General features: G+C 39.2%; 1 protein-coding gene across 3 annotated transcripts in view; it reads left to right on the forward strand.

Annotated features, from left to right (window-relative positions):
- Nucleotides 1–1253: 1253 nt before the first annotated feature.
- The window catches only part of LOC104028196 (sodium channel protein type 5 subunit alpha), a 171522-nt gene continuing 149396 nt past the window's right edge, over nt 1254–23379 (forward strand). For 2 of the 3 annotated variants that reach the window (XM_075705273.1, XM_075705272.1), the window contains exons 1-5: nt 1263–1529; nt 3229–3347; nt 8780–8869; nt 12281–12409; nt 17102–17193. In XM_075705273.1, coding sequence (XP_075561388.1) covers nt 1263–1529; nt 3229–3347; nt 8780–8869; nt 12281–12409; nt 17102–17193 — 697 coding nt within the window. Of the gene's footprint in view, nt 1530–3228; nt 3348–8779; nt 8870–12280; nt 12410–17101; nt 17194–23379 lie in introns of all 3 variants that reach the window. The other variant, XM_075705274.1, reaches the window with a different exon arrangement.

Raw genomic sequence — 23379 nt, forward strand, 5'->3', positions numbered from 1 at the left:
TTCTGATTTAGTATGAATGGTCTGGTAGTGGTAAAAAAACAAGGGCTGTGTTTCTTCTGTGAAATGAGTTTTAATTGTTGCGTAGTGAGGGTTTCTCTTGCTGGAAAAACATGCCACTAAAGTCACTATCAAATTGCACAGTAGGGCTTCAGTGAACTTGGATGGATTTGTGCACGCTACTAGAACAGGGATAAGCTTCATCCCTTTTCAAACAGTAGTTTTACATTAATTTTCACAGCTATCCATGTTGTTTAGTGCAGATACAAGAAGGCTTTTTGTTCTGCTGCGTTTTTCACGCTTGGCTTGATTTGTGTAAGTTGAACAGATGTGGCAGTTCTCACTTGTTTTCATTCAGGTGGGGATTGGAAGTGTTAGCAGTGAAGCACCATCAACCCAAGATGGTCAGACCTCACAGGTTTGGGTTAGGGGTTCAAACTGGTACTGAATGGAAGGAGCCTGGTTTTCAGATGTGATGAACTGGCAGCAGTGGCTATTCAGCATCTCAGAAGCTTGGAGTGGTCTCATGAAGGTCCCAGGGCTTTGCCAGGCACATTTAAGCTCCCAACATCCTTCAGATTGTAGGGTGTGGAGGAGAAGAAAATGCTTCAGAAAGTCTTGACAGATATCTTGAAGATGGTATTTCCCAAAGGAAAATAAAAATTATGTTGCAGAAGCCTAAGACAGAGATTATGAAGAATTTCTATGTGATTTAATTATCTGAACTTGACCCTTCACTCTTTAAATTTGGAATAGAACAGCTGGGGCATTTTTAGAGTTTGCATCATGTGGCCAGAGATTGGCTGATTTAAATCTGCCCTGCAGTAATCTTAGACACATTGTTCATCCACTCCCAGAGCTGCATTTTCAAAAATGAGTTAGGAATCCAAATACCTGTAGCTTTCAATGAAACTTGAGCTTGTATGAGTCTAGGTTACTCCTTAGTTTGGATTTAGGATCCCAAGTGACTGAAAAACTTAGTACTTCACAGTCTATCTACAACGTCCTTTTAGCTCTGATCACCAGTGATTCCTAACTGAAATTATAGTTTCAATAATTTGTTTTCCTTGATGTTCTACTAACCGCATAAAAATAAATTAAGGGTTTCCTGATAATAGGTAGCCTACAAGCTATTTGGGTTAATTTTTCATTCCGATGGCTTTGTTCTTCTTGCTTTGCTCCTGTCACTAGCTTTTGGTACTTTTTGTTTCAGCTGTTTCCACTACTAGGAGTAAAGACCAGTAAAGACAAAGCAGGATGAAAAGATGGCTGACTTCTTGTTACCACCGGGTACTAACAGCTTCCACCGGTTCACGCCTGAATCCTTGGCTGCTATTGAGAAACGAATTGCGGAGAAGCTTGCAAGGAATGCAAAGCAGGAATACAGAGAGCAGCTGGGCGAAGAAGAGAAACCTCAGCCTCAGTTTGATTTGCAAGCTTGCAAGAAGCTGCCTGATATCTATGGGACTGTTTCTCCAGAGCTCATTGGGGAGCCATTGGAGGACCTTGACCCTTTCTACAATGATCGTAAGGTGAGCACCAGCCATCCTGCTTCTTTGCTTTTGCTAAAGCATAAACACTGTCTCTGTTTTGAGGGCTCTGTTTTTTATCTTTCTACAGCCAGTAAAAATATTTTTTTCCAGATTAAGGATCTGAGTTTTGGCATGAGCAGGGCTCCCAGAGAATGTCTAAGCAGGAGGGCAAAGAGGGATAAAAAGCATAATTAAAACTTGTGTGTTTTCAGATAACTCTGAGTATGAATATACAGTGTCTGAAAAGAGCAGAGCAGTAGCTGAGTTAAATTAAGCCAGAGGTTTTTATCTGCCCTATCTTGCCTTCTGCATGAGCCTTGACTCTTCACAGGTCTGTTTATCACTTAAGCCCCTTAATGTTAAGGGCTTCTGGGTGACTTGAGCCTTGTGCTAGCACTCTGCATAAGAGCAGGAGGCACCTCCACAACCATTCCTGGAGAGCAGCGGTTCTTTTCCTGCTGAGGGATAGTTCATTTAAAATGTTCAAAATAGACCTGAAAGGAGATGTGAGTAGCATGTGCACTGCTGGCGCCTTGCAGAAGGGTAAGCTTCATCCCAAAGCGAGCATCACCTGATGAGGAATCACATGTGGGCTGGACCAAAGCCACAGCAGTGCAAACAGCTTCTGTCAAAAGGCTGTTGACAGCAGAGCTGGGCTGGTTGCTTGCTACAGTTCGTTCCCCTTTCCAAACATTTCACAACACAGGGGACAAAATAAGGCTTGGAAGCACAGTGTATGTTTAGGCAGCTTCCAGTTCTTTCAGGTACCGATGTTCCTGATTTTGGGCTATGCTATTTCCTGTAAGCAATGAATTAATACGACCACAATGCTACTTCTACTAAACCAGTGCAAAAACAGGTGAAAGAACTACAGAATAAAAGTTAAATGGATAAAGACAAACAGATTACTTACCTGGAAGGGCCAGAATTAATCTACCTTTTAATTTACCTGCTATCCCCAGGCAGAAGCAGCAGGATATAGATTTGCAATTTTAGTGTCATGAAGACTCAAGATGGGTGAGCTGCTTAGAGTTTATCTCTCGGGTGCCCTGATCCTGTCTCTGAGCGAGTATTAGTTCCTCTGTGCATGGTGGGGCATCTTCAGGGTTCTGTAAATTGGGCCAGCATCCAATTCACCTTTGCTTTGTATTTAAGATAACTCACAGTATTGGTTTCATCCAACCTGAATATAATGACAGTGCCTCAGTGCCAGGGTCAGATCCTTCTGTGGAGCTGTGCCTCATGCAGCTTCTTACTTGGTGAGACAAAAAACATCAACTGAGACCAACAAAGTTCTCAAGGTAGAGAAGATAGAGTAACAACACAGTAAGGTTCCTGGCACCTGGGAAGAAGGGCATCATAAAAGTCCCTCCACCACATTTTAGTCTCCAGGACATTTTTTATTTTTAAAGGTGATTCCGCTCTCTTCCCAGCCCTGTGATGGAGGTGACAGCACAGGACCCTCTAAGGAGTGAAGGAAGGAAAAATAGTTGGGATATTGCAACAGGACAGGCACCAGCTCTGCTGGGAGGGTCTTGGACAAAACCCTTCACCGAATGGAAAGGAATTTTGTTGTCTCTGGAGGGAGTGGGGAAGTAGTATGAGATACTGTCAGGAATTTCCCAGCGGGATGTGGGCTGAGAAAAGCTGAGCATAAATGCAAATACTGAATGTTCTCATTTTCTATTTTGTTTTCCAGACATTTATAGTACTGAACAAAGGGAAGACAATCTTTCGATTTAGTGCCACTCCTGCCTTGTATATACTTAGTCCGTTCCATCCAATCAGAAGAGCAGCAATTAAAATTTTGGTACATTCATATCCTTTCTGTTGATTTCCCTTCTTGTGTATTTTATATGGTTTTTAAACACAGATGGATGGAAGTCAGAAACCATTTTATTTCATTAAGCTGTTTTAAATCTTTCAGCTGAATTTGCTTGCACAAGCAAAAATGCACTTGGATTTTTGCTTTGTTTCATTTTATATTGTTATGTGAGCTATGAAAATGACTGTATTATACTACTGGCATCAGATAATGTGAACTGCACTGGAGAGTCTGGTGAGTTTACTCAGGTTTAAAGAGTGTGAAGGGCCTGATTATTTTTAGTAAAGAGTCAGTGGAAGAAACTGGGTGTAGTACCTCAGGAAGGAAGGGAACGAGGAGGCTGGAGCACACCTGGGGAAATCTGCACTGCTGGAGAGCTTCACTACTGAGCACTTAGGCAACCTCTCCCATGAGACTCTGTGACATCAGATGCAGACGCAATTTAATTTTGAACTGCCTCAGAAATGAATTTTTTTGCTCTCCTGAAACAGAACATTTTAAAAATGGTTTTGTTGATTTTCTAGTTTTGTTTATTACAATGTGTTATCCAGCTAGAAATGAAAGCACAGGCTGGCATGCTGGACCTTTCAATGGAAGGGAGATGCCTGGTTTCCCCTAGCTCTAGTTCTGAAGTCATGCAAGATAGTTATATATATAGAGAGATATATAGATATACAGTGGTTGGTTTTGGCTTTTTTTTTTTAACATGGCCACAGATACATTCTATTCTGACATAGCCATATCTCTCTGGAAGACCAGACTGACCCAAATGTTCAGCTTCATGTGAATGTTACTAAAAACACTCCCTTTTTCATAAGTTGCCTTTGTTCTCTACAGTGAGCATGGGAGACCTGGCAGTGATAATTCAAAGACTCCACATGCTGCTGTGATGATCATGTGATGTTTTAGCAATGGAAATCCCTCTGAAATCTGAAACGCCCTTGTCCACCAGAAAGAACTAATAAATGCTAAGCAGGTAGCATCTTAGAATCATTGGGTTATTATCAAATTTCAGGGAAAAAAATAGGGAAAGAAACCTGATTCCCAGTGGTTGTCCACCCAGTGGGGAAAAAAAAAAAAGTGATAATATAGATATTATAGCATGAGGAAAAATAGGTGAAGCTTCTAGTAACAATAATTCTGTGCAAAATGAATTTGTGATATCAGCCAAGATGTTAGTATGGTTACTAAGCATACACCATAGAATTTTGCAGAGAGATTTGCTTATGGATCAGGTTATACGTGCAAGCAATACAGCACATGCTGCTACATACCCAGAGCCCAACAGTGTTTATTAGGTACAGGTGCATCAGCACAGCCTTGCTGAAGTTAACTGAGGTCAATGAATTTGCACGGGTATGGCTAAGAGAAGAATTTGAAAAATGAGCTGCTTAAAAAAAAAAACACATGTATGTGTGAATATTGGCTTCAGCTTTGGAGGTCTGTTCTGTCTTCTGCTCACTTTCTCCTGTGCTGGCTGGTGAAGCCAAGAGGTCACAACTATGTGTAATACACAGGAACTACATACCCTTGGTAGCAGTCAACCGAAAGATAAGCATTCAAGAAATCCCTATCACATTACTTCGAAGGATAAAGACCACAGAGGAGTGAATTTGAAAGATATGTCAGGAACAGAAATATGGGCAAGATAAGGCGTAAAATTTTGGGAGTGGAAGGTCACAATGCAAATAGCATTTCAGTTCCAGAAAGACCCAAGTTATCACCTTGTGTCGGTAATGTCAGGAAATCCAACAGCTCAATCCTTGGCAAGCACAGGCAGGAGGCAACAGCTCCAGTCCCAGTGAAACAGCAGTGGAGTTCCTGCATCAGGCACTGATTTGTTTTCTGTCGATAAAGACCTTTCACATCAACCTGAAACAGAAAGGCCAATTGGCAGAGCAGGCAGTCAATATCCCAGGCAGAAAGGAGCCTGAATCGGCAAGTACTCAAGCAGATAATATCACAGACATGAATCTGGGAACCAGATCTATTGTCTTGCGTGAGTGTAATCAAGCAATCTTTATTTTCCCCAGGGCAAAAGCCAAAAAAGAGCATTAACAAATGGTGCCCTGTCAAGTAAGTGTCTGAAGCAACTTCTTTAGTAGATGCCATCCATTTCCAGTCATTGACTGGAAGGCCAACAGTAGAACAGAACAGAGAGGTCAGAGTAAAATCATCCTATTTAGAAGCTGTGTCACATTTCTTGGTTAAGTAGCTGTATATGGAGTTCATCCTCTGAAACTTCAGGCAAGATAGTTCCTGTATGTTCACTACTCATCCAGCCAAGCCTGATTAGTCTAGTCATTAAAAAATACACTCTTCCAAGGGAAAAAAACATCCACAGCCATCTAGTAATGTGAATTACCTCAATTAACAACATACTCCTAAACCTCTTTAGGTATTTCTCCTCTTCTTCAGAATCTAGGAGGCCTCATGAAAGGACCATGGCCCAGACAGCTGCCCAGAACAAGACCCTGGTCCATTTCTGTCACAGAGGACTTGGGGAGCATAGGTCTGCATCCCTCTATATCAAATGCAAAACAGAAGTATTGGATGAACACTTTTGCCTTCTGCATCATTCTTAGCTATCATTAACATCTTTATTTACTGTCTCCACCTAGTAATAAGATTAAACCGCTGCTAACATTTCATTAATGCCTTATGCTTAAAAGACTCCTCTTGGTTCTTCTTGCCTGCAAGCCAAGGACTGTTCTGTGATGTCCTTAGTTTCTCCAAGCAGTTTGCTGTCATGTATAAAATCCATAGCAATTGCTATTTCTACTTTTTCTAAGTATTATAGATAGTTGCTCTCAGTTTGCCATTGATCCAGAATGGGGTTTTGGCCAAAATTACCTGCCTTGATGCTAGAATTATGGATTCTAGCCCATTTAAAAGGAAAAAACAAAAAATCTTCTTAAAGATTTTCCAGTCTTTGTTCATATTTTCTGCTTGCAACTTTTCTCCCATCTGATTTTACACACTTTCCTCCATAAGGGAAAATAAGACCTTGTGAAGCACCAATTATATGTACTATTGATTGGGACTAACCTTTGCTTGCACGTATTATCTGTAATTTGGCAATGATTGCTTAAAGAGCCTCTAGTATTCAGTCTGCTAATTAACAATTATCCATCATAATGAAGTCTAGAATAGAAGTATGCCATGTTTGACTCAATATCTTTGTGCTAGAAGATAAAATTTATGGCTTTCAGAATCATTTTGCTCAAAGCCTATTCTATAAATTGGAAATAATAGGTTTAATTTAATGCAGAAAGGAACCTGATGAGTAGCTTAGTATATTTGGGTTGTGGTTCATAACAGAGTCCAACCCATACTTCTAGATGTGTTAGCCAATGCCAACTCATGGATCCGTAGGCTTTCAAAAACTGAAATTAATAGCAGTTCTAAGATAGGTAACAGACAATGGTGTTAATATAGATTATCTCATTTTCATCTCCTTTACCTTGTTCATTCTGAGTAGATCATCATCACTGATTTTTTTCTAATGCAAACAGTTGCATTAGATTTCAGGAAGGAATGCTAGTTTTCATTCTGTAGGAATTTCTGTTTTCTCTTTCTTTTAACACAGATCTCTGACTTTGGTGTATAACCAGCTGAAATGTTTCTTTCTTTTATGTTCTTTGTAGTTTTCAGCTTGGTCATGAAACTCAGTTTGAATTCATAGTGTGTTTGATGTCCCAAAGCTGAGCCCTTACATTTTCAACCTGTGTCCTCTGGTATATTCTTTTTGGTGTTTCAATAAGAAGGTGATGACACCTGCCTATAAGTGAACATCTGGGAAAGCAGTTAGATTCAGCTTATACCACAAGGAAACAGGGATGTATAAATCAGACCAGTGATTCTAAATTGGGTGGTTACAGAAGAATTTCCTTGCTTGGAATTCAGTTGGAGGATAGTATTTGTTTGGCCTGGCCTGAAGATACCACTCCGTCTTACAATTGATGTTTTCATAGCATTTCACTGTATTTGAAAAATTAATCCAGCACTTTCTAGGCTAGCTGCATCTTACAACCTAATTGTGTTAACTAGATGGGCACAACTTTTAGAAATGTATCTCGGGCTGACTTAAGAAAATGCAGCTGGATATCAGATACTCCTCCCAGTCCTTCAGCAGGAGGTGTTGGCCCCAGAAGTGGGAAATGTTTGTGAGATCAGCAGTCCCTTTGAGTTCAATTACTGGTTTCTGTGATGGCCCTGGGGAATATGCAGGTTGGTTACTACCAATTTAACCTTATAGTTGCTTATGCGGCCCATTGGAAAACGTTCTGTTCTGTATTCAGCAGAGATTTTGGCTCTGCAAAAGGACAATTTTCATGCAAACATTTCAGGGCATACCTTTCAAATTATTTGATCACTATTCTTAAACAAAAAATATCACCAATGGGATCAGTAAAGGGGTGAAACAAAAAAAGAAACAACTTTTTTTTTTCCTAAAGAAGGCAAAAGAAATTTACATTTGGATGCTACTGTTCTTCCTTGAGAAGGGTCCCAACCTATTGACTGAGTTGTAGGCTGTTTTCCTTTGCCTTATTTTTTCTCCACTTAAACTCATTAGTTAAACTTTCTCCAGTAGCTTGGGACCTATTATTTATGCAGGAGAATCCCATCATGTTTTGTAATTTTTTTACAGAAAGTGGCATGTGCTTTTAGGAGAGCAGTTCAGTGAACTATGTTTTTGTTTCAGGCATTCGATACAGGGTGCTCCTTTTCATATTTATGGCCTCAGCTTAGCAGCTAAGAGCATGCACTATACACTTGGGAGGTTCATTTTAGCCTCTAATTAGGGAAACTGGTGCCTCAGCTGAGGCAGTCAGCTTTGCAGACCAAGACTGTGTATTTGCCAACCAGGTTTGCAGACCAAGCCTTAAAATTAGTGCTCTGAAACTCACATTAGCTTTTGGTGAAACTTTATACTGAAAGCAAGACCTCAAGCCCATTAGAGAGATTAGAAAGACCAGATTTATAACGTCACCTACTGCCTGAGAAATGTTTCAGGATGAAAAATAAAATGGGAATTTGCAGACACAGGTTTTTCTGTAGATACTTAAATGAGGCTAATCCCTCTTTTCATACAAAGTTGTGCACCTATGCACATTGTCATCTGACCAACACAGCTGTAAATTTGGAGTATTGTATTTTCAGAAGAATGCTGAGTCAGTACATTTGTGTGCTGTATAAAGTATATGTAAAGGACGTAGGCAAAGAAAAAAAATCAGGGAAGATTGCCTCATTTTTTCTGTTTATGTAATTATTTGTTTCCTTATGCACTTGCAAACAAATGTCTTTAAAAGTGCTTTTTAAGTATATTGCAAATTATAAGTGAGCTGTCATATTTTGTGTGAAATGACAAAAATTTATGAAGTCTTATAACAGATGCCTTGTTTTCCTTAATTCGCTTATTTACATTGTTCAGTATGTTTATTATGTGCACTATTTTAACTAATTGTGTGTTCATGGCACAATCAGAGACTCCGTCATGGAATAAATATGTTGAGTAAGTATCCTTGCTGTTTTATAGCTGCCCTGTCCTTATCTCATCCTTCCTCTTCCATTTGTTATGTTCTTCTTTTCATCTTGTTTGCTGTTATCTAATTTCTTTCCAGTAATACTGACCATAGTATCTGTCCTGACAAAATATTTCGCCAGGTGTTTGTTGCCTGTGAAAACTCCCTTAGTAAGTCAACTAACAATTTTTAGTCTAGCAAGCTCATACTTATTGCTAAATGCACCTGCTGTGCTACCTCTGAATGAAATCATGTATGAGAACTTTGCTTGAAACTGGCCAGCCTTGCACAGTTCCCATGCAAGAGATTCGATGGTTGGACACATTAGAATAGGCCAATGGAGTTTAAGTTGAATTATTTCAGAAAATACTTCCTGGACGTACTCAGTTCTGTCCTTAAACTGAAACTTAGTGGAAGCAAAACTTTCTTTTGGACTGAGCGCATCGTGAGAAGTGTTCCCCTGTAATCATTTGTAGGCATATTTTATGAGCAAGCATAAAATTATCTGGGAACACTTTTATGAGGATTCTTGTCTTTTTAGCTTGTCAAACCTTCAGAAAATATAGCAAAGATATCACTTGAAGTTCTTTTTGGTTGGTTGGTTGGGTTTTTTAAAAATTAATTTTAGAAGAGGCTAATGGGCTTCAGAAAGCCCATTTCATTTCTTTAAGTTGCTTTAAAATATTCCTGTTAGAAACAGATACCAGATGCACAAGCTAATCAACCTACAGTGCATTAAACAATTATTTTGGCTCATTGAACCAATCAGAACACACTTTTTATTTTTGACTGGCATATGATAAACACAGCCATCTGCTGCTCCGTAGCCTGGTGGTTGGTCTGCTCAGGGCTGTAAGGAAAGACAGTAAAATGCCCTTATTTTAGGTTTCATAAAATCATGCAGGGCACAACTTCTAGGCCATAAATTACTAATTATAGATAGCACTGAACCAAATATTTCATCCGATCACAATAACATCCTAATCCCAGGACGTTTCATGTATTTCTGTATAGTGTACTACCCTCAAGTATGTCTGTGACTTTCTTTTTTACCTGATGTTGTCCTTTTCTTATTGAAAACTGTCACACTGTAACATAGCCATGATGTATTTAGCTGAAACATGGACATCTCATCCATGTGAGTCAAAATTTGGTCAGTGGATCTACAGCGGGAAATCTGAACATTCTGGAGGAAAATATCAAAGTGCTTGTTGTGTCTTCCGTAGGCAGGAAAATGTAGATGATGTTATCAGTGCACCAAGCAGGGCAGGCAAGAAATGTAGATCAGAAATGCAAATGGACCCATGCAGCACAGAGTAAATCCTTTCCCTTCCATGTTTCCTCTTCTCCTGCATCCCCTCATACCTTTCAGCTTTTCCTCCTCAAATGCATAGAATGAAATCAAGTACTTTTGAGGAGCAAAATAACTCAACAAACTTTGATTGATTGATACTGGATTTGGAAAAGATACATTTAATCTATTTTGTTCTGCTGTTCCAGAGACTTACAGGGATACAAGAGTAACCTTGTGCAAATATTTGTCCTAGATCTTCCTTTAAAACATTTTCTTTACCATTTTGAAAAAAGAAATCAATTCAAATTACCCCCACTAATTTTTTTTTAAAAAAACCTGACTTCTGTTGTTAAAGAAGCTGTTCCATTGCTGGAGGACTTTGCCCAATCCATTTAGAATTAGATGATGATTATACAATCAATTAAACCATCTGACATGCTGAATAAATACAAGTGCTTTATCATTTTAATGAGCTTATGTACCATTAAGTATTTTTTTAGTTCTTTGCATGTGTTTTCTGCATGTATTACTGAATACACATGCTTAAAGAGACTTTCATGTGGATGACCTATATTTGAAATACCGGAGCAAAACTAAGTAGGAGCCATAAAAAGTCAGATACAAGATAATGTTTAGGTGTATGGTCAAAGAGGAGATATGAGAAACATTTTGCACTCACTGTTGCACAAAACCAGTCCTGCTAATCTCCATTTTAAGATGAGGCATACTGAGGTTTTATAATGTGTGTAACTAGCTCTACTGTCCGACAGGATGGTAGGAGGGCATGAGATTTGCCACTACCTGTATGTGTGCCCACCTGCAGATCAGTGGAATATGGCTAAGAGAAAACATTTCCTTTTTCTGCATAATGAAGTTCTTCCTTTAATTGCTTACACCTTTCTTTTTACCGAACAGGAATCCCAACTGTTATAATTTTTTTTGTGTGATGGTACCATTATAGCTACTGATGTGTAGGGTCTGAACAGAAAACTCAAACTAGTGTTTCCAGTGAAAGACCCTAACATCATGACTTACGAGATTTGTGTTTTATGGGATTTTAGGTGTTTGGGTTTTTTTAATAGGTGTTGGTATCATCTGCATCTTCATTTGGAGATAAAGGGCAGGGAATGCCAGTGTAGGTACTAAATATTTATTATTTTTATTAAGATATGACCTCGAATACCTAGTCCCATTGGGATAGATGTCTCGGGTAGAAACATTAAAAAAGAGGTGGTTTATGCCCTGAAGTATGTCTCTGACAGTAGGTAGAGCCCTGGATGAATACAGATCTGAATGTTATAAGTCAGATGCATTCCTGTCCTCCATAGAGAATTTGTTAAATTTTATTACAAGCATCATCTTTATTACAAAAGGTAAGACGTATGTTCTATCCAAGATTATCACAGTCAAGAGGATGTTGGTAATAAATAAGGGAAAAAACCACCCTCATGACTCTCTTGCTGTCAAGCGGGTCAAAATCATTACATATAGTATTCAGGTGGGAGTTGTTTTCCTCTTTTTCAGTGAGGGCATTCTGTTGTTTAATTCTGAGGGCTGGTGTGATTTACCATGCATAGAGAAACACAAGGGAAGTTGCAGAAAAAATAACCTTTTTTGTTAATGAAACCTAGTGGTGATGTTTTTTAACCTGCTGTCCTTCAAAATGGCCTGGACAGGAAGAGATGAGAGGTATGAATGGAACAACCACCCTCGTTCAAATCAGAGAAACAGCAAGGAATGTGGCATAATCCATTCCTCTTTCAGTGGTGATTGCAGGCAGAGCTTCAAAAGTCCCATAACACAGCTTAGTAGCATAGTATTCGTGCTTGACTTAATGAGTGATGGTTCATCAAGGTACACCCTGTGGTGAAAATAATCTTCATCCTGCAGCTGTCATGGGTGCTTTCCCATTTCTTACATGCTCCTTGGTCCATCCATGAAGCTGCTCATACACAGCCCAGTGCTGCAGCCATGACTCACATGAGCAACCCCAACGAGATGGGCAGAGTGTCTCATGTGAGTAGGATTGGGTTGAGTGTGCCTCTGCCATTTCTGCCATCTACTGCTTGCTAATGCTCTTGCTTATCTTGGCCACTTTATTCCCCAGGTACACTTTCACTGGCATTTACACTTTTGAGTCATTGATAAAAATCTTGGCGAGAGGATTTTGCATGACAGAATTCACTTTCCTTCGAGATCCATGGAACTGGCTGGATTTCAGTGTTATTGTTATGGCGTAAGTAGCACTTCTTTATATATTTCAAGACAGCGATATGCAACAGAACTTTTACAAAAATTGTCTGGCTGTTCTCTTTTTTTTTACTCAAATTGTACTGAAAATGAGAAAATGCTGAAGTATATTAGGATACAGTTTGTTTTCTTCAGTGGTTTCAGAGGAAGAAGTCAGAGGAATTCTCGATTCTGTTCTCTCAATTCACTAGATTACTTTGGAGAAATTATTTACTCTCTCTGTGCTCCACAGAGAGAGCTGTTTGTAAAATATCTGTAGTGATACTTGCCTACCTAATGTAGTTTTGGGAAGCTTCAGACCCCTGAATAGAAAGTGTTACAAGTGTGACCGAATACCTATGTATTTAAATCCCTATTTATAATCTATCCATCCATAACACTATCAAAGCTGTTTTCAAGTTCTTCACAAACCCTCTTCATCCTGAAAGTAATTACTATTTTACTACTATGGGAAATTAATTTAAAGGCCTCTGAAACTTGGTATATATCTTGGGAATAGACATTTTGCCCCCAACACAATATTCCCCTTCAGCTGTATACTTCTACCTAGATTATTAGAGTTCACTCAGGACATGCAGGGTTCTGGTGCTTTGAAGGAGCTGATGGATTTGTGGCATCTAGACAGCTAAAAATACACGAGGGTAGGGGAGCAGTCAGCCAACGTTCACAGCAGACACGGTGTCAGCCCAAGCTCTGGCCAAAGGCAGATGTCTGACACTGTCGGTATCTCCAGCTGAACTAGAAATCCAGATTTTCTTCAGAGTCAAAGAACAGAGAAAAGCACATGAAGAGAGCATGTCATCTTGAAGTTGAAGCTAGTACAGATGCCCTGAAAGGTCCCATTTCCTAACTATAGAAGGATTTCATCTGATCTCCCTGTATTTTCTGCTTAATGATACCTGTATTCTGGTTTTAGTTTAGTTCTCACTGCCTTCTTTAAACCTCACAATTCACAGCCTTAGATGAGATACAAGCCTGCTAGCACTGACATTTGAGCTGAACTCCTGGGCCTGTGACATTTGAATGGAACCAAAATTGGTAAAAGATGTTCAACCAAACTTAGTTCAAACACCAGTGAGGGCCACTGAATTTAGTAGCAAAAACTCTGGTAGGCTGCAGGGATCAGGACCAATATTCTTAGCAGCATTTAGCAGAAAAACAGCATGAAGTATGTAAAACTTATGTGGACTTCATCGGGAAGACTCCCATTTATTTTAGTAGGCTTTGGATCAAAGCCAGCCCTAGGCCAGATCCTGGTATCTGTTACTACATTCCTATGGATTTCGCTGAACTGACATCTGGCCATTGTGATAAGCTTTAAAAAAAAATGCAACACAGATGGGGAGGAGCTTTTGGAGGTCAGCACCCATTAGGTATTTTTCTCAGCTAAACTTTTCCTCAAGCAGTGCTAAGTGCAATTCTCCTGCAACATTTAGAGGCAGGACAGAACAACACGAAGTGTCACCAGCTTGCTCTCCTGTCCATCAGACAGGTGGTAAAAGCAGGGTATGATAGTTCATCTGTTTATGAGTTGGGATGTGAGTTCATTTTCAGGTCTCTGAATTCAGCACAACATCGAGATCTTTTGTGCATGAGTTCCTTTTATTCTACAAGGAAGGAGGGTTTTGACAGTGAGGCAGAAAAGAGCAGAGAAAAGGACAAGATGAGCCACAGCTTGCAGTCTCAGATATGTGTTCGCTCCACTTCATCATCTCAGCTCAGGCAGAGGTTGGGGCATCAGCCCCAGCTCTGCAGAACTCCTCTGGGAGCATCTCATTTACTGTCACTGAAAATTGAGTCTGAACAGTCAGTGTGGGACAAGGTCTGGATGTCCCTTAAATTCTGTCCACATTATCTCTGGGTATTTGGATCTTAGGGAGCTGGAAACATGTGAAGGTTTGCGCAGACCTTGAGGTGGACAGTTGCCCAGCGGTGATTCACTCCCTGCAGGTAGGAACCAGGGTTTGGTTCCCAGAGTTTGTGGGCTTACACCTCTTTTTGCTTTTCTGATTCTTCTAGACTTGAATGGGCACTCAGTGCTCCAGCCCAAGGTTTCATGAAAACTTCCTTAAGCCTTATTTAATGAGAAGCTTGGGCGTCTGTGCTTTCTTTCCTAGCTACATTTCAATTTTCTTTCCAAATGCTATTTCATCTCTTAGAAGATCCCTAAAACAGGGGTACCTGCAACTGTGAGAAATCAAGCTTCTAAACATCAAATTATAGCAATGGCTGTGCTCTTCAGAACCGGCATCCATTCATATTGTTTATTACTTTAAGGCATATTATATGAACATTTTTAGAATAGCAAAAAAAAAAGAATTGGAATTCTGGAATAGAAAAGAAATAGAAAAATGTTTCCTTGCACCCATAGGCAGCAGTGAGAGAGTTAAAAGTGACTGCAGTATTATTATGAAACTTCCTTCCCAAGCATGCAAGCAGCAGGCAGTACAGAGCATTGGATAATGGACTCTATTCTGATAAGATTTATCCTTCATATAAATCCAACTTGCAAGTAATTTAAAGATTGATTATACGGGTAACTCTGGTGGTGTCTTTGCTTGTAGCTAGTGTGGTGTTAGAGGTATTTCTGCATCTGGAAGCAAAGATGGCATGAGGGTTCAAAATGAGAAAGCCTGCTGAGCGGCCATGAGATCTAGATGGACCAAGGGTTTTGAGCTAACAGAAAATCTCATTCTTTCAGTGGTGGGTGTTATAGTGAAATGATTGTCACTTGCCTTACAGTTATTGCAAAATAACTTCTTACCTCCTTTTCTGGGCAGAAACAGCACAGACTGGGTCACAGAGAGTGGTTTTAAATAGCACACTAGAGAGTAAGAGGTGCACAGGTCTCCAGGGCTTTTCTCCTACCCTGTGCTAACAGACACAGCCATGGCTTGTGCCCCTCTGTGGGGCCATGGATGGGTTCAGCGGAAATTATGAAACTGCTCTTGTTTAGATCACTCTTTCCCAGACAAGAAAGTACTTTCCAGAACAGGCGAGGGAGAGGCAGCTGTAACTCTGGGTTGGAAACTGCCCTACCAAAAGCTTGAAGACAATAAGCAATTCCCTGGCTAACAGGAAAATTCAGGATGGGAATGCCAGTTACTTCTTGCTCTCTGATAGAGAGGAACTGGTCTGCTGCAATTTCATCCAGGAAATGGCCAAAATAAATCTTAATTAACTATTGTGAACAAGCAGCAGTAGTATTTGCTTCACATGCTTGTTCACATATTAATAACGTGTTTTTACAAATCTCTGGTCAGCAAAACCATATTCCCATGCTATTGCTTCTACCCAGATTATTTTTTTCCACCCTTGCATGCTGCAGAAGAGTTTGGGAGAGAAGCACTAGGAAAACCTGGGTAAGAATTACCAAATAGGTAAATTTTTGCCCAGATTCCCCTATGAGATTATGAAGAGGAGAAGCAATATTGCTTTTCGAGGTTAGAATCTGGATTAGTAGACATGGAGAGGATGCTTTGTCCTCCCCAGAGGCCTTTGCACAAAGCCCACTTAAGCAGGCTTTATAAAATAACCAGGTGAGTTTTTTCCTTAACATGTAAAAACAAATGCCTCAAAGTAGTAGAATATGTAAATGAAATTTAATAGAAGTTTAACAGTGAAATTAAAGGGTCCCAGAGCTGTTTTGTTCAGAAGATACAGTGGTGACTATGCTTTTACTGTATACTGACTTGGAGGAAATAATTTTGTACAACACTGATAAAACCAAACTCATCCAATAACTGACCGTCCTGGGAGCATTTTGCTCGGATGTGGCATGGGTCTCCGTGATGACCAAACTAGGCACAGCAGTGAAGAGCTGGGATTGGTATTTTAATCATAAATAGTTTTTAGTAGGATTGCAATTATATTCATTCAAAATCCATCTTCCTGCAGCCAAAGGGCATGGATTTTATGTGCAAAACAAAATAAAATTTTAAGCATCTCTTGAAACCAACATCTGCTTTACCACAGAGTACAGCATCTTAGAATAAATAACTCAGTAGAAACATTTGCACTGATATTTTCCCATGTTGTCCTGTATGTAGTCTGCAGAAGCTATTATGTGAAAATTGCTTGGGTATTTGAATCTTTTCTTTTTTTTAAAAGCAGCAAAATAACTCTTAATGTTTCCTATAATGTAAAGAATTTTTTCGTTAAACTACATGATGGTAAAATCTTTAAAGTATTTATTGCTGAACAGCATGATAACAAAGTTCACCCAGTCTTTTTAAAGAATTGATGCCTATTGGATAAGTTTAATAGTTCAGAAACATTTGAAATAATGTGTACTATGAAAAACCTGGGACAAATGGCATCAAGAACAGCCTGAAAAGTGGATGCACCTCTCATTTGGCTGCATTTGCTCCTGCTATATATGAATGCATTCTTCATTCAGACAAGTCTCATACTCTATTGTATAATTCCAAATAACTGTGACTTAATTCTACAGGTATGTAGGAGAATTTGTGAATGTAGGCAGTGTTTCACCTCTTCGGACTTTCAGGGTATTGAGAGCTTTAAAAACTATTTCAGTAATCCCAGGTAAGAAGCCCTGATCCTTACGTTTTGGCTCTCAGCTACAAGTGATTCTTTCTCTGTCTCTCTTTGTCCCTTTGACTGTTGTTTTTTCGCTGGTGTTTTGTCATTGTCTGTGTGTGACTTTCCCTTGTTACAGATACATAACTGAATTTGTGGACCTGGGCAATGTCTCAGCCTTACGAACGTTCAGAGTACTGCGGGCGCTGAAAACAATCTCAGTCATTTCAGGTGAAAATCAGGTTAAACACTCCGGCTGCAGTTAAAGCCTACATGCCATTTCCAGTAGTAAACACAGTAATTACAAATGACTTAACCATAGATATTGATCAGGAAATGGAAGAATGTAGGGAATGTGACCTGTCAATAGAATACATTTTTCATATGTTTTCCAATACTGTTTTTGTGGGCAGAAGGAATTAGAGTGCTTCCAAAATTACAGACCTCACTAAAACCAGTGCTGCTGTAAGAACGGTGGTATGCAGTGGCTCGTGAATCACATACATAAAGTACTCATTCATGAACCATGCGAAAATGGCAATGAAACTCTTTTCAAGTCTTCGGATATTGATTTTTAAAAATGGAAGGTTAATGACCTCAAAATGTGTATTAGTGTTTAAGAGCGTGTCGATAGAGGAATCTAAATCTGTGCTGTGAGCTGAGGTTTCAAGACTGCAAGCATAGATAGCCTAATTTGTCATGGTGTTTATCTATTTGCATGTGATAGAAACACTGTTTAAATTTCAGACCCTGAAGAGATCAGAAAACGTTTCATCATTGATTTTGGTAGATTCAGCATTTCACCAACACATATTTTCTTACATTTTAAAGGATATGATTTCCACTCCCCTCCCCCCCTCCAAAAAAACCCCAAAAAACTAACCAAACAAAACCAAACACCTATGTTTTACTACAGATATGGCAGTGAAATAAACTCTTTTTTCATAGCTTTTTATCTACTCTATTACTATTTCTTAAAATAATAAATAATATTTGCTATTAAGTAATTTATGCAGAGATGAGTCCACTCTCAGTGGACTAACCATATGACAAAACTTTCTTGCCAAGCATTATCTATGGACAGGTCTCATTCAGCCTCAGTGTTTAACATCTCCAACCTGCATGACAAGGTAGAGAAGATAGCAAAAACCATGCATGGTAGATCCTATCGGTGATAATCCTGAACAGATGTTGGCAATTACATGTCAAAAATATTCAAAACATTGAGAGAACTGCGAACTGCTCGGATTCTCACACACAGCTCTCTAAGGTTAGAAAGGCTTTTCCATCCATCATATTATGCACATCTACACTATAATATAAATCTACACAAATTTAGGGACAGCACTTACATGGTGTATAAGCTAGAAATGGGAATTCTGGAATTGAGGTGTTAACATATATATGGGTCTAGGGCTTACTCCCTTATTCTAAGATTAAAGTAATGAAAATCAGTGGAATTATTGAAAGAGCAAGGTAGTTTTCATTGAAAATGTATGTCAAAATACAGCTTTTAAAGAATACTTTAAGATGATTAGGTCTGGCATTCCTTGAAATCAGTTCCTGTCTTAATTTTTGTCTTTAAGTTTAAAAAGAATAATCAATTAGCAGAGGGGTTTTGTTATGTTTTCTCTAATTGGATTTACACAGAGAAAGGATTTTTTTTTTTTTTCCTGGAAAACAGAAAGTTGAGCACAGTTTGATAGATTAGGTGGGATAGTAGTGGCTAATCAGAAAGAAAACTGGAGTTTCCTATCTTCCTTTGCTAGCGATTTGAAGACTAACTTGGAGGGACAGCCATCTCCAGGGGACACCTTTCCTTTCCATCTAGTCTCAAGCTTGAGCCTCTTCAGAGCAGAGCCAGTCAATTTTGCTGAGTTATATATATAGCAATTTTCTGCTGTTCTTTATCAGAGTTGGAGCAGAAGCTTGTTTTACATCAAATGATAAATTTTGGCTGGTTTTTTAGTGGGAAGAAAAGGAGTATTGAGATTCAGAAAAACTTTAATTAAAAATACACCAAAGCCCTTCAGTGATATTAAAACCAGAGTTGTTCCATTTGTTCGTTAATAGAAAAAAAAAAAAAGATGAGGAGTATTATTTATTAGAGTAATACATAATAACTCACATTCTCTTTTTTTCTTTCTGACTGACTATTTGATTAGTTTTTTGATAACTGCATTTTTAGGTACAAGTAACTAAATCATTTGCTGACATAACTGCATGAAGATATGCTAATAGAATATCTGGCCTTAGATTTTATTGTCAAGATTACCTGTTCTCTGAATATGTTTAAATTACAGATGTGGAGAGCTACAAATTGCCAAGGAACACCTAACTCCCTGTAAAACACAGCTAAGTTTGGGGTTTTTTTTTAATGTTAGCAGATTATTTCAGAGGATTCGGTTCATTTTTCAGTTAGACACATACATTTTAAAAGAAATATTGGGCATGATGCTGTGTTTATTTGGAGATCAGTCTGAGTTTTTAATGATAACATAGGTTTATGCTGAGATGAAGTATTTTTCCACAAAAGGCTTAAAAATGAAAAGATGATGAACACTAATATCTTTCATGAGATTTTTGGGTTCAACTGCTAGAAAGAGGAGAAGGGGGTTGTTATATTTGCTTCCTCTTTTACATCTTAGGTGAAGAATGCCGAGATGTATTCTCCTTTGCAAATATCTAAGCTTTTCCTCAATAAAATTGATCACACTTTTCCATCAGGTAGTTATGATTGCACAAACGTACTTGGACTCAGCATGCTCAGTGAAATTGTTTACCGAAAGTAACAGGCCAAGTCCTCCGTGGTGTAAGGCTTCTGTCCAGCAAAGCACTTAGAGGCTGGTTTTCAAAGGCATGCTGCTTCACTTGAAATCAATGAGTTTCACTATTGACTCCAGAGGGAGTCAGTAAAGCTAACAATTAGTGCTTTTAAAAATCTCACCTACCTTTAATGCCTCACTCTAAGTGCGCAAGCAGGCACAGGAACATTCAGGAGGCACAGGAACGTTTAGGGGACACAGACTCGCAGGACTCAAAAAGATCTCCCAGACTCTCAGAGTCCATTCCCCTGGCCTAAGACTGTGTTTAGGATAGCTCGGACCTGGCCTGATATTTATCGTCTTTCTTGTTCTAATAATCCTTCAAAGGTGGAGGTCTCATGATCCTCCTGAGAAGTCTGTTCCAGCACCTCATTACTTTCACCATTAGAAGATTTGCCCTGGGAAGACAGGTTCAGGTCCAGATTCAGCAACCCAAATATGAGCATCTACCAGCAAGCCATGTGCTTCTGGCTCACTGGAGATCTGGGGCTCAGTTTGGTTGCCATCACGCCAGAATCTCCTGCTCCCCAGGGCCATGGATCACCTTCAGGTCCTGTCTCTGAATCCAGACCCCCATCCAGCCTCACTCTCTCTTGGTGCATTATCAGCTCAGTATTTTTTACCCTACAGCCCCTGTGTAGGATATCAGGTCAGTGCCTTAGCCTCTGCGGCAGCCCTTAACATGCCAGAGGACCTTCATGGATCCCCTCAATTTTCACTTTTCTGCACTAAACACACCCGTTTCTTTCTGTTTTCCAGTTGTCCATGATATTGAGAGAAAACAAGCTTTGTACAGTAGCTGGGTATCTGTTTATGCAGACTTATTAAAAGAAAAAAGTTTTTAATTTCCTCATATATCTCTTATGTTCTGGTGTTTAGAAATAGGTAACATTTTCTCTATGGGAGCATAAAACCTTTAACTCTCAGTGATTTTTTTTATTAATTAGTGTCTTGCACATTGCCATGGCAACTGGATTCATTTGTTTTCAGTCTAGATAGGAACCATGGTCAGCAGCAGAACAACCCACTGAGGTCACTCATTTGTCTCCCATTACTGGCATATCCAAGTCCCAGTGTGCTCAATAGGAACCCTTCCCATGACAATAGACAGTCTTGAATCACAGTTTATCTGCATGGAAATCACCAATGTTTTTTGATAACTACTAACTGAGGTAATGTAGGGCCCTGAGGTACACCCTTCTATGCCTCCTCATCTAAAGCCTGCAAAATGCAGGCCACCACCATCATCATCATCATCATCATCACCAAGATTTTGTAAAGTCCTGTATCCAGAGAAGGTCTTTCTGCTCTTTCTGGAACAGGCGTGTATATCACGGACATCTCACATAAAATGACAGGATACCGGCAAAAGGTGACCTCATAGAAAATTGGGCCAAGGCACTTTGGGGCCTGATCCAGCTCCCATTTAAGTTAGTGTGAGTCTAAAGGCTATAAATAGGCTGCGAATGTTATCCAGTACTTCACAGATAGCCAGAGCGCAAGAATTAAGGGTGTGTGGAAGAGACTGACCCCCGTTTGCTGGTTCAATCTCACTGAAGTCCTCCTGCAGAGAGATAAATGTCACCCTTCTGGTGGGTAAATCACTTAACTCAAGAAGTAACTATCCCACAGGTGAGAAATACATTGACATATTTGCATTTTCCTTGGAGACTGCACTGATAGTCACATTTCCATGCAAAAATGGTCTACAGAAATGCTGACAACCATTCAAGTTTGCCAAGATGCGATTAAACTCTTCGCTGCCCCATGTGTCAGTGGCTAACAGCAAAATACATTCATCAGGAGTGAACTCTTCTCTCCCTGCGTGCACATGACTCATGCAGACATTTACAAGACACATGCGTATCCTCAGGAGAAGAGTAGGCTAGGTAAGGACAATCATAGTGCAAGTCACACTCCCTTTTTTTGTTTTTCATTTTTCTCCCCACTTGTTTCTAGACTGTGCATGAAAGCATCTGATGTTCTGTAGGTGATTGCCAACATCTGGTATGGATGTCATACTGAATTATGCTAATACTTTCTCACATCTTGTAGGAGGAATGGATGGTGTTGTGGGATCTTGCCATTTCTCATTGTTTGGTGTTGCTTGCATTTTCTATGGTTTCTGATTTGCATTTGAAAACTGATTATTTGATTAACCTCTGAATGCGTTAAATTTCTACCTGCATTAACAGGAATGTTTGTGCCAAATCCTTCTTGCTTACTGCAGATGTGAGGCTGCCTATACAGCCCTCATTCCACTGATTTTGGATCTTGTGGTGGTGTTCATGTCACACAAGCAGGATTTGGCCCAGAAGTGTGGAAAGAATTCAGTGATTCAGGAAAAGCCTGTATTGATTACTCCACAGGGAGTAATCTATAGACCTATTGTCATTAACGGGTGTAGCTGTTACTCAGCTTTGGATCAGATCCTCAGTTTTTGCTGCATGCTGCCTGGTTTGATGTTTGACTTGCAAGAATTAAGTAAATGCCTTTAATGCCCCATAAATAGTATCTTCTATTAAGCTATATTGCAGTGCTCTCATTGGCACTATTTCAAAGGAGGATTATTTATCTAGAAGATTTAAGTGTTCTAAATTTGAATACATCTAGCATTGCTTTTACAAAACATGGGATTCAGAGAAATGCAGAGCACCTGCAAGAGGTTCTGGGTGTCCTTATTTCCCCTCAGTCCTTCCATTTATGAGGCACAGAAATTTTAAATGAATAGTGATTTAAACACTTTGCTTAACAGTGACTTGTGCCAAGCAACTTGATGGACGCTACTTAATTTTCGGGGCAAATTTTGTTTTTAAAGGGTGAGAAAAAAAACAGTTAGATTGTAAGTATACCACTTCCCAAATGGTTTTCCTGGAAAGTTTTAACAAAGGTCCAGGAAGCAGAGTACAAGTTATTTTTAAATGGCCTTTAATTACAGCAATTGTATTACTAAAGCATTCTCTTCTGAAACTGTTCAGAAGCCTGTATGCTATTGAAACAAAAAAAAAGAAAAAGAAAGTAAAGCAGAAAGACTGCTCATAAAGAAATTATTTGATACCTGCAAGGAATGAACTTGTAAAACTAATGGTATAGGATTACTATTCTATTTAAAACCCCAGTAAGTAAACTGAGAAAAACATGTTTCATGAAATGACCTTGAAATTAACAATACCGGGGCCTGATTTTGAAAACAAATAGTCTTTGCTGGTGATTAGGATTTTGTAGGTCTTGTTTCCTAATGTTATCCCTATTCACATTAGGACTCCCATTGTCCTTGCCCATGTGAGTAAGATCAATTTGTATACTTAGATGATACAAATGCAACCTCCAAGCTTGCATTTGTATGACAAACAAATAAATGTGCTTCAGGGATTCCACAGAGGGTGCTGAATTAAAAGAATCTGTGGTTTGGCTTTTTTCCCTTTTTTAAGACTTAGTTTGCATTTGGACTTCCCAACTTTCACCAGCCTCAGTGAAGAAACATCTGTGCATTCAAAGGACAGCCAATGATGAGAATCATCGAAAACATTTCAGAATATTAGATCAAATAAAGAAATATTGTAGTGCATTTACAAATCATATTTCTTTTTCC

Source organism: Pelecanus crispus, chromosome 2, assembly GCF_030463565.1.
Source record: "Pelecanus crispus isolate bPelCri1 chromosome 2, bPelCri1.pri, whole genome shotgun sequence".
NCBI lineage: Eukaryota > Metazoa > Chordata > Aves > Pelecaniformes > Pelecanidae > Pelecanus > Pelecanus crispus.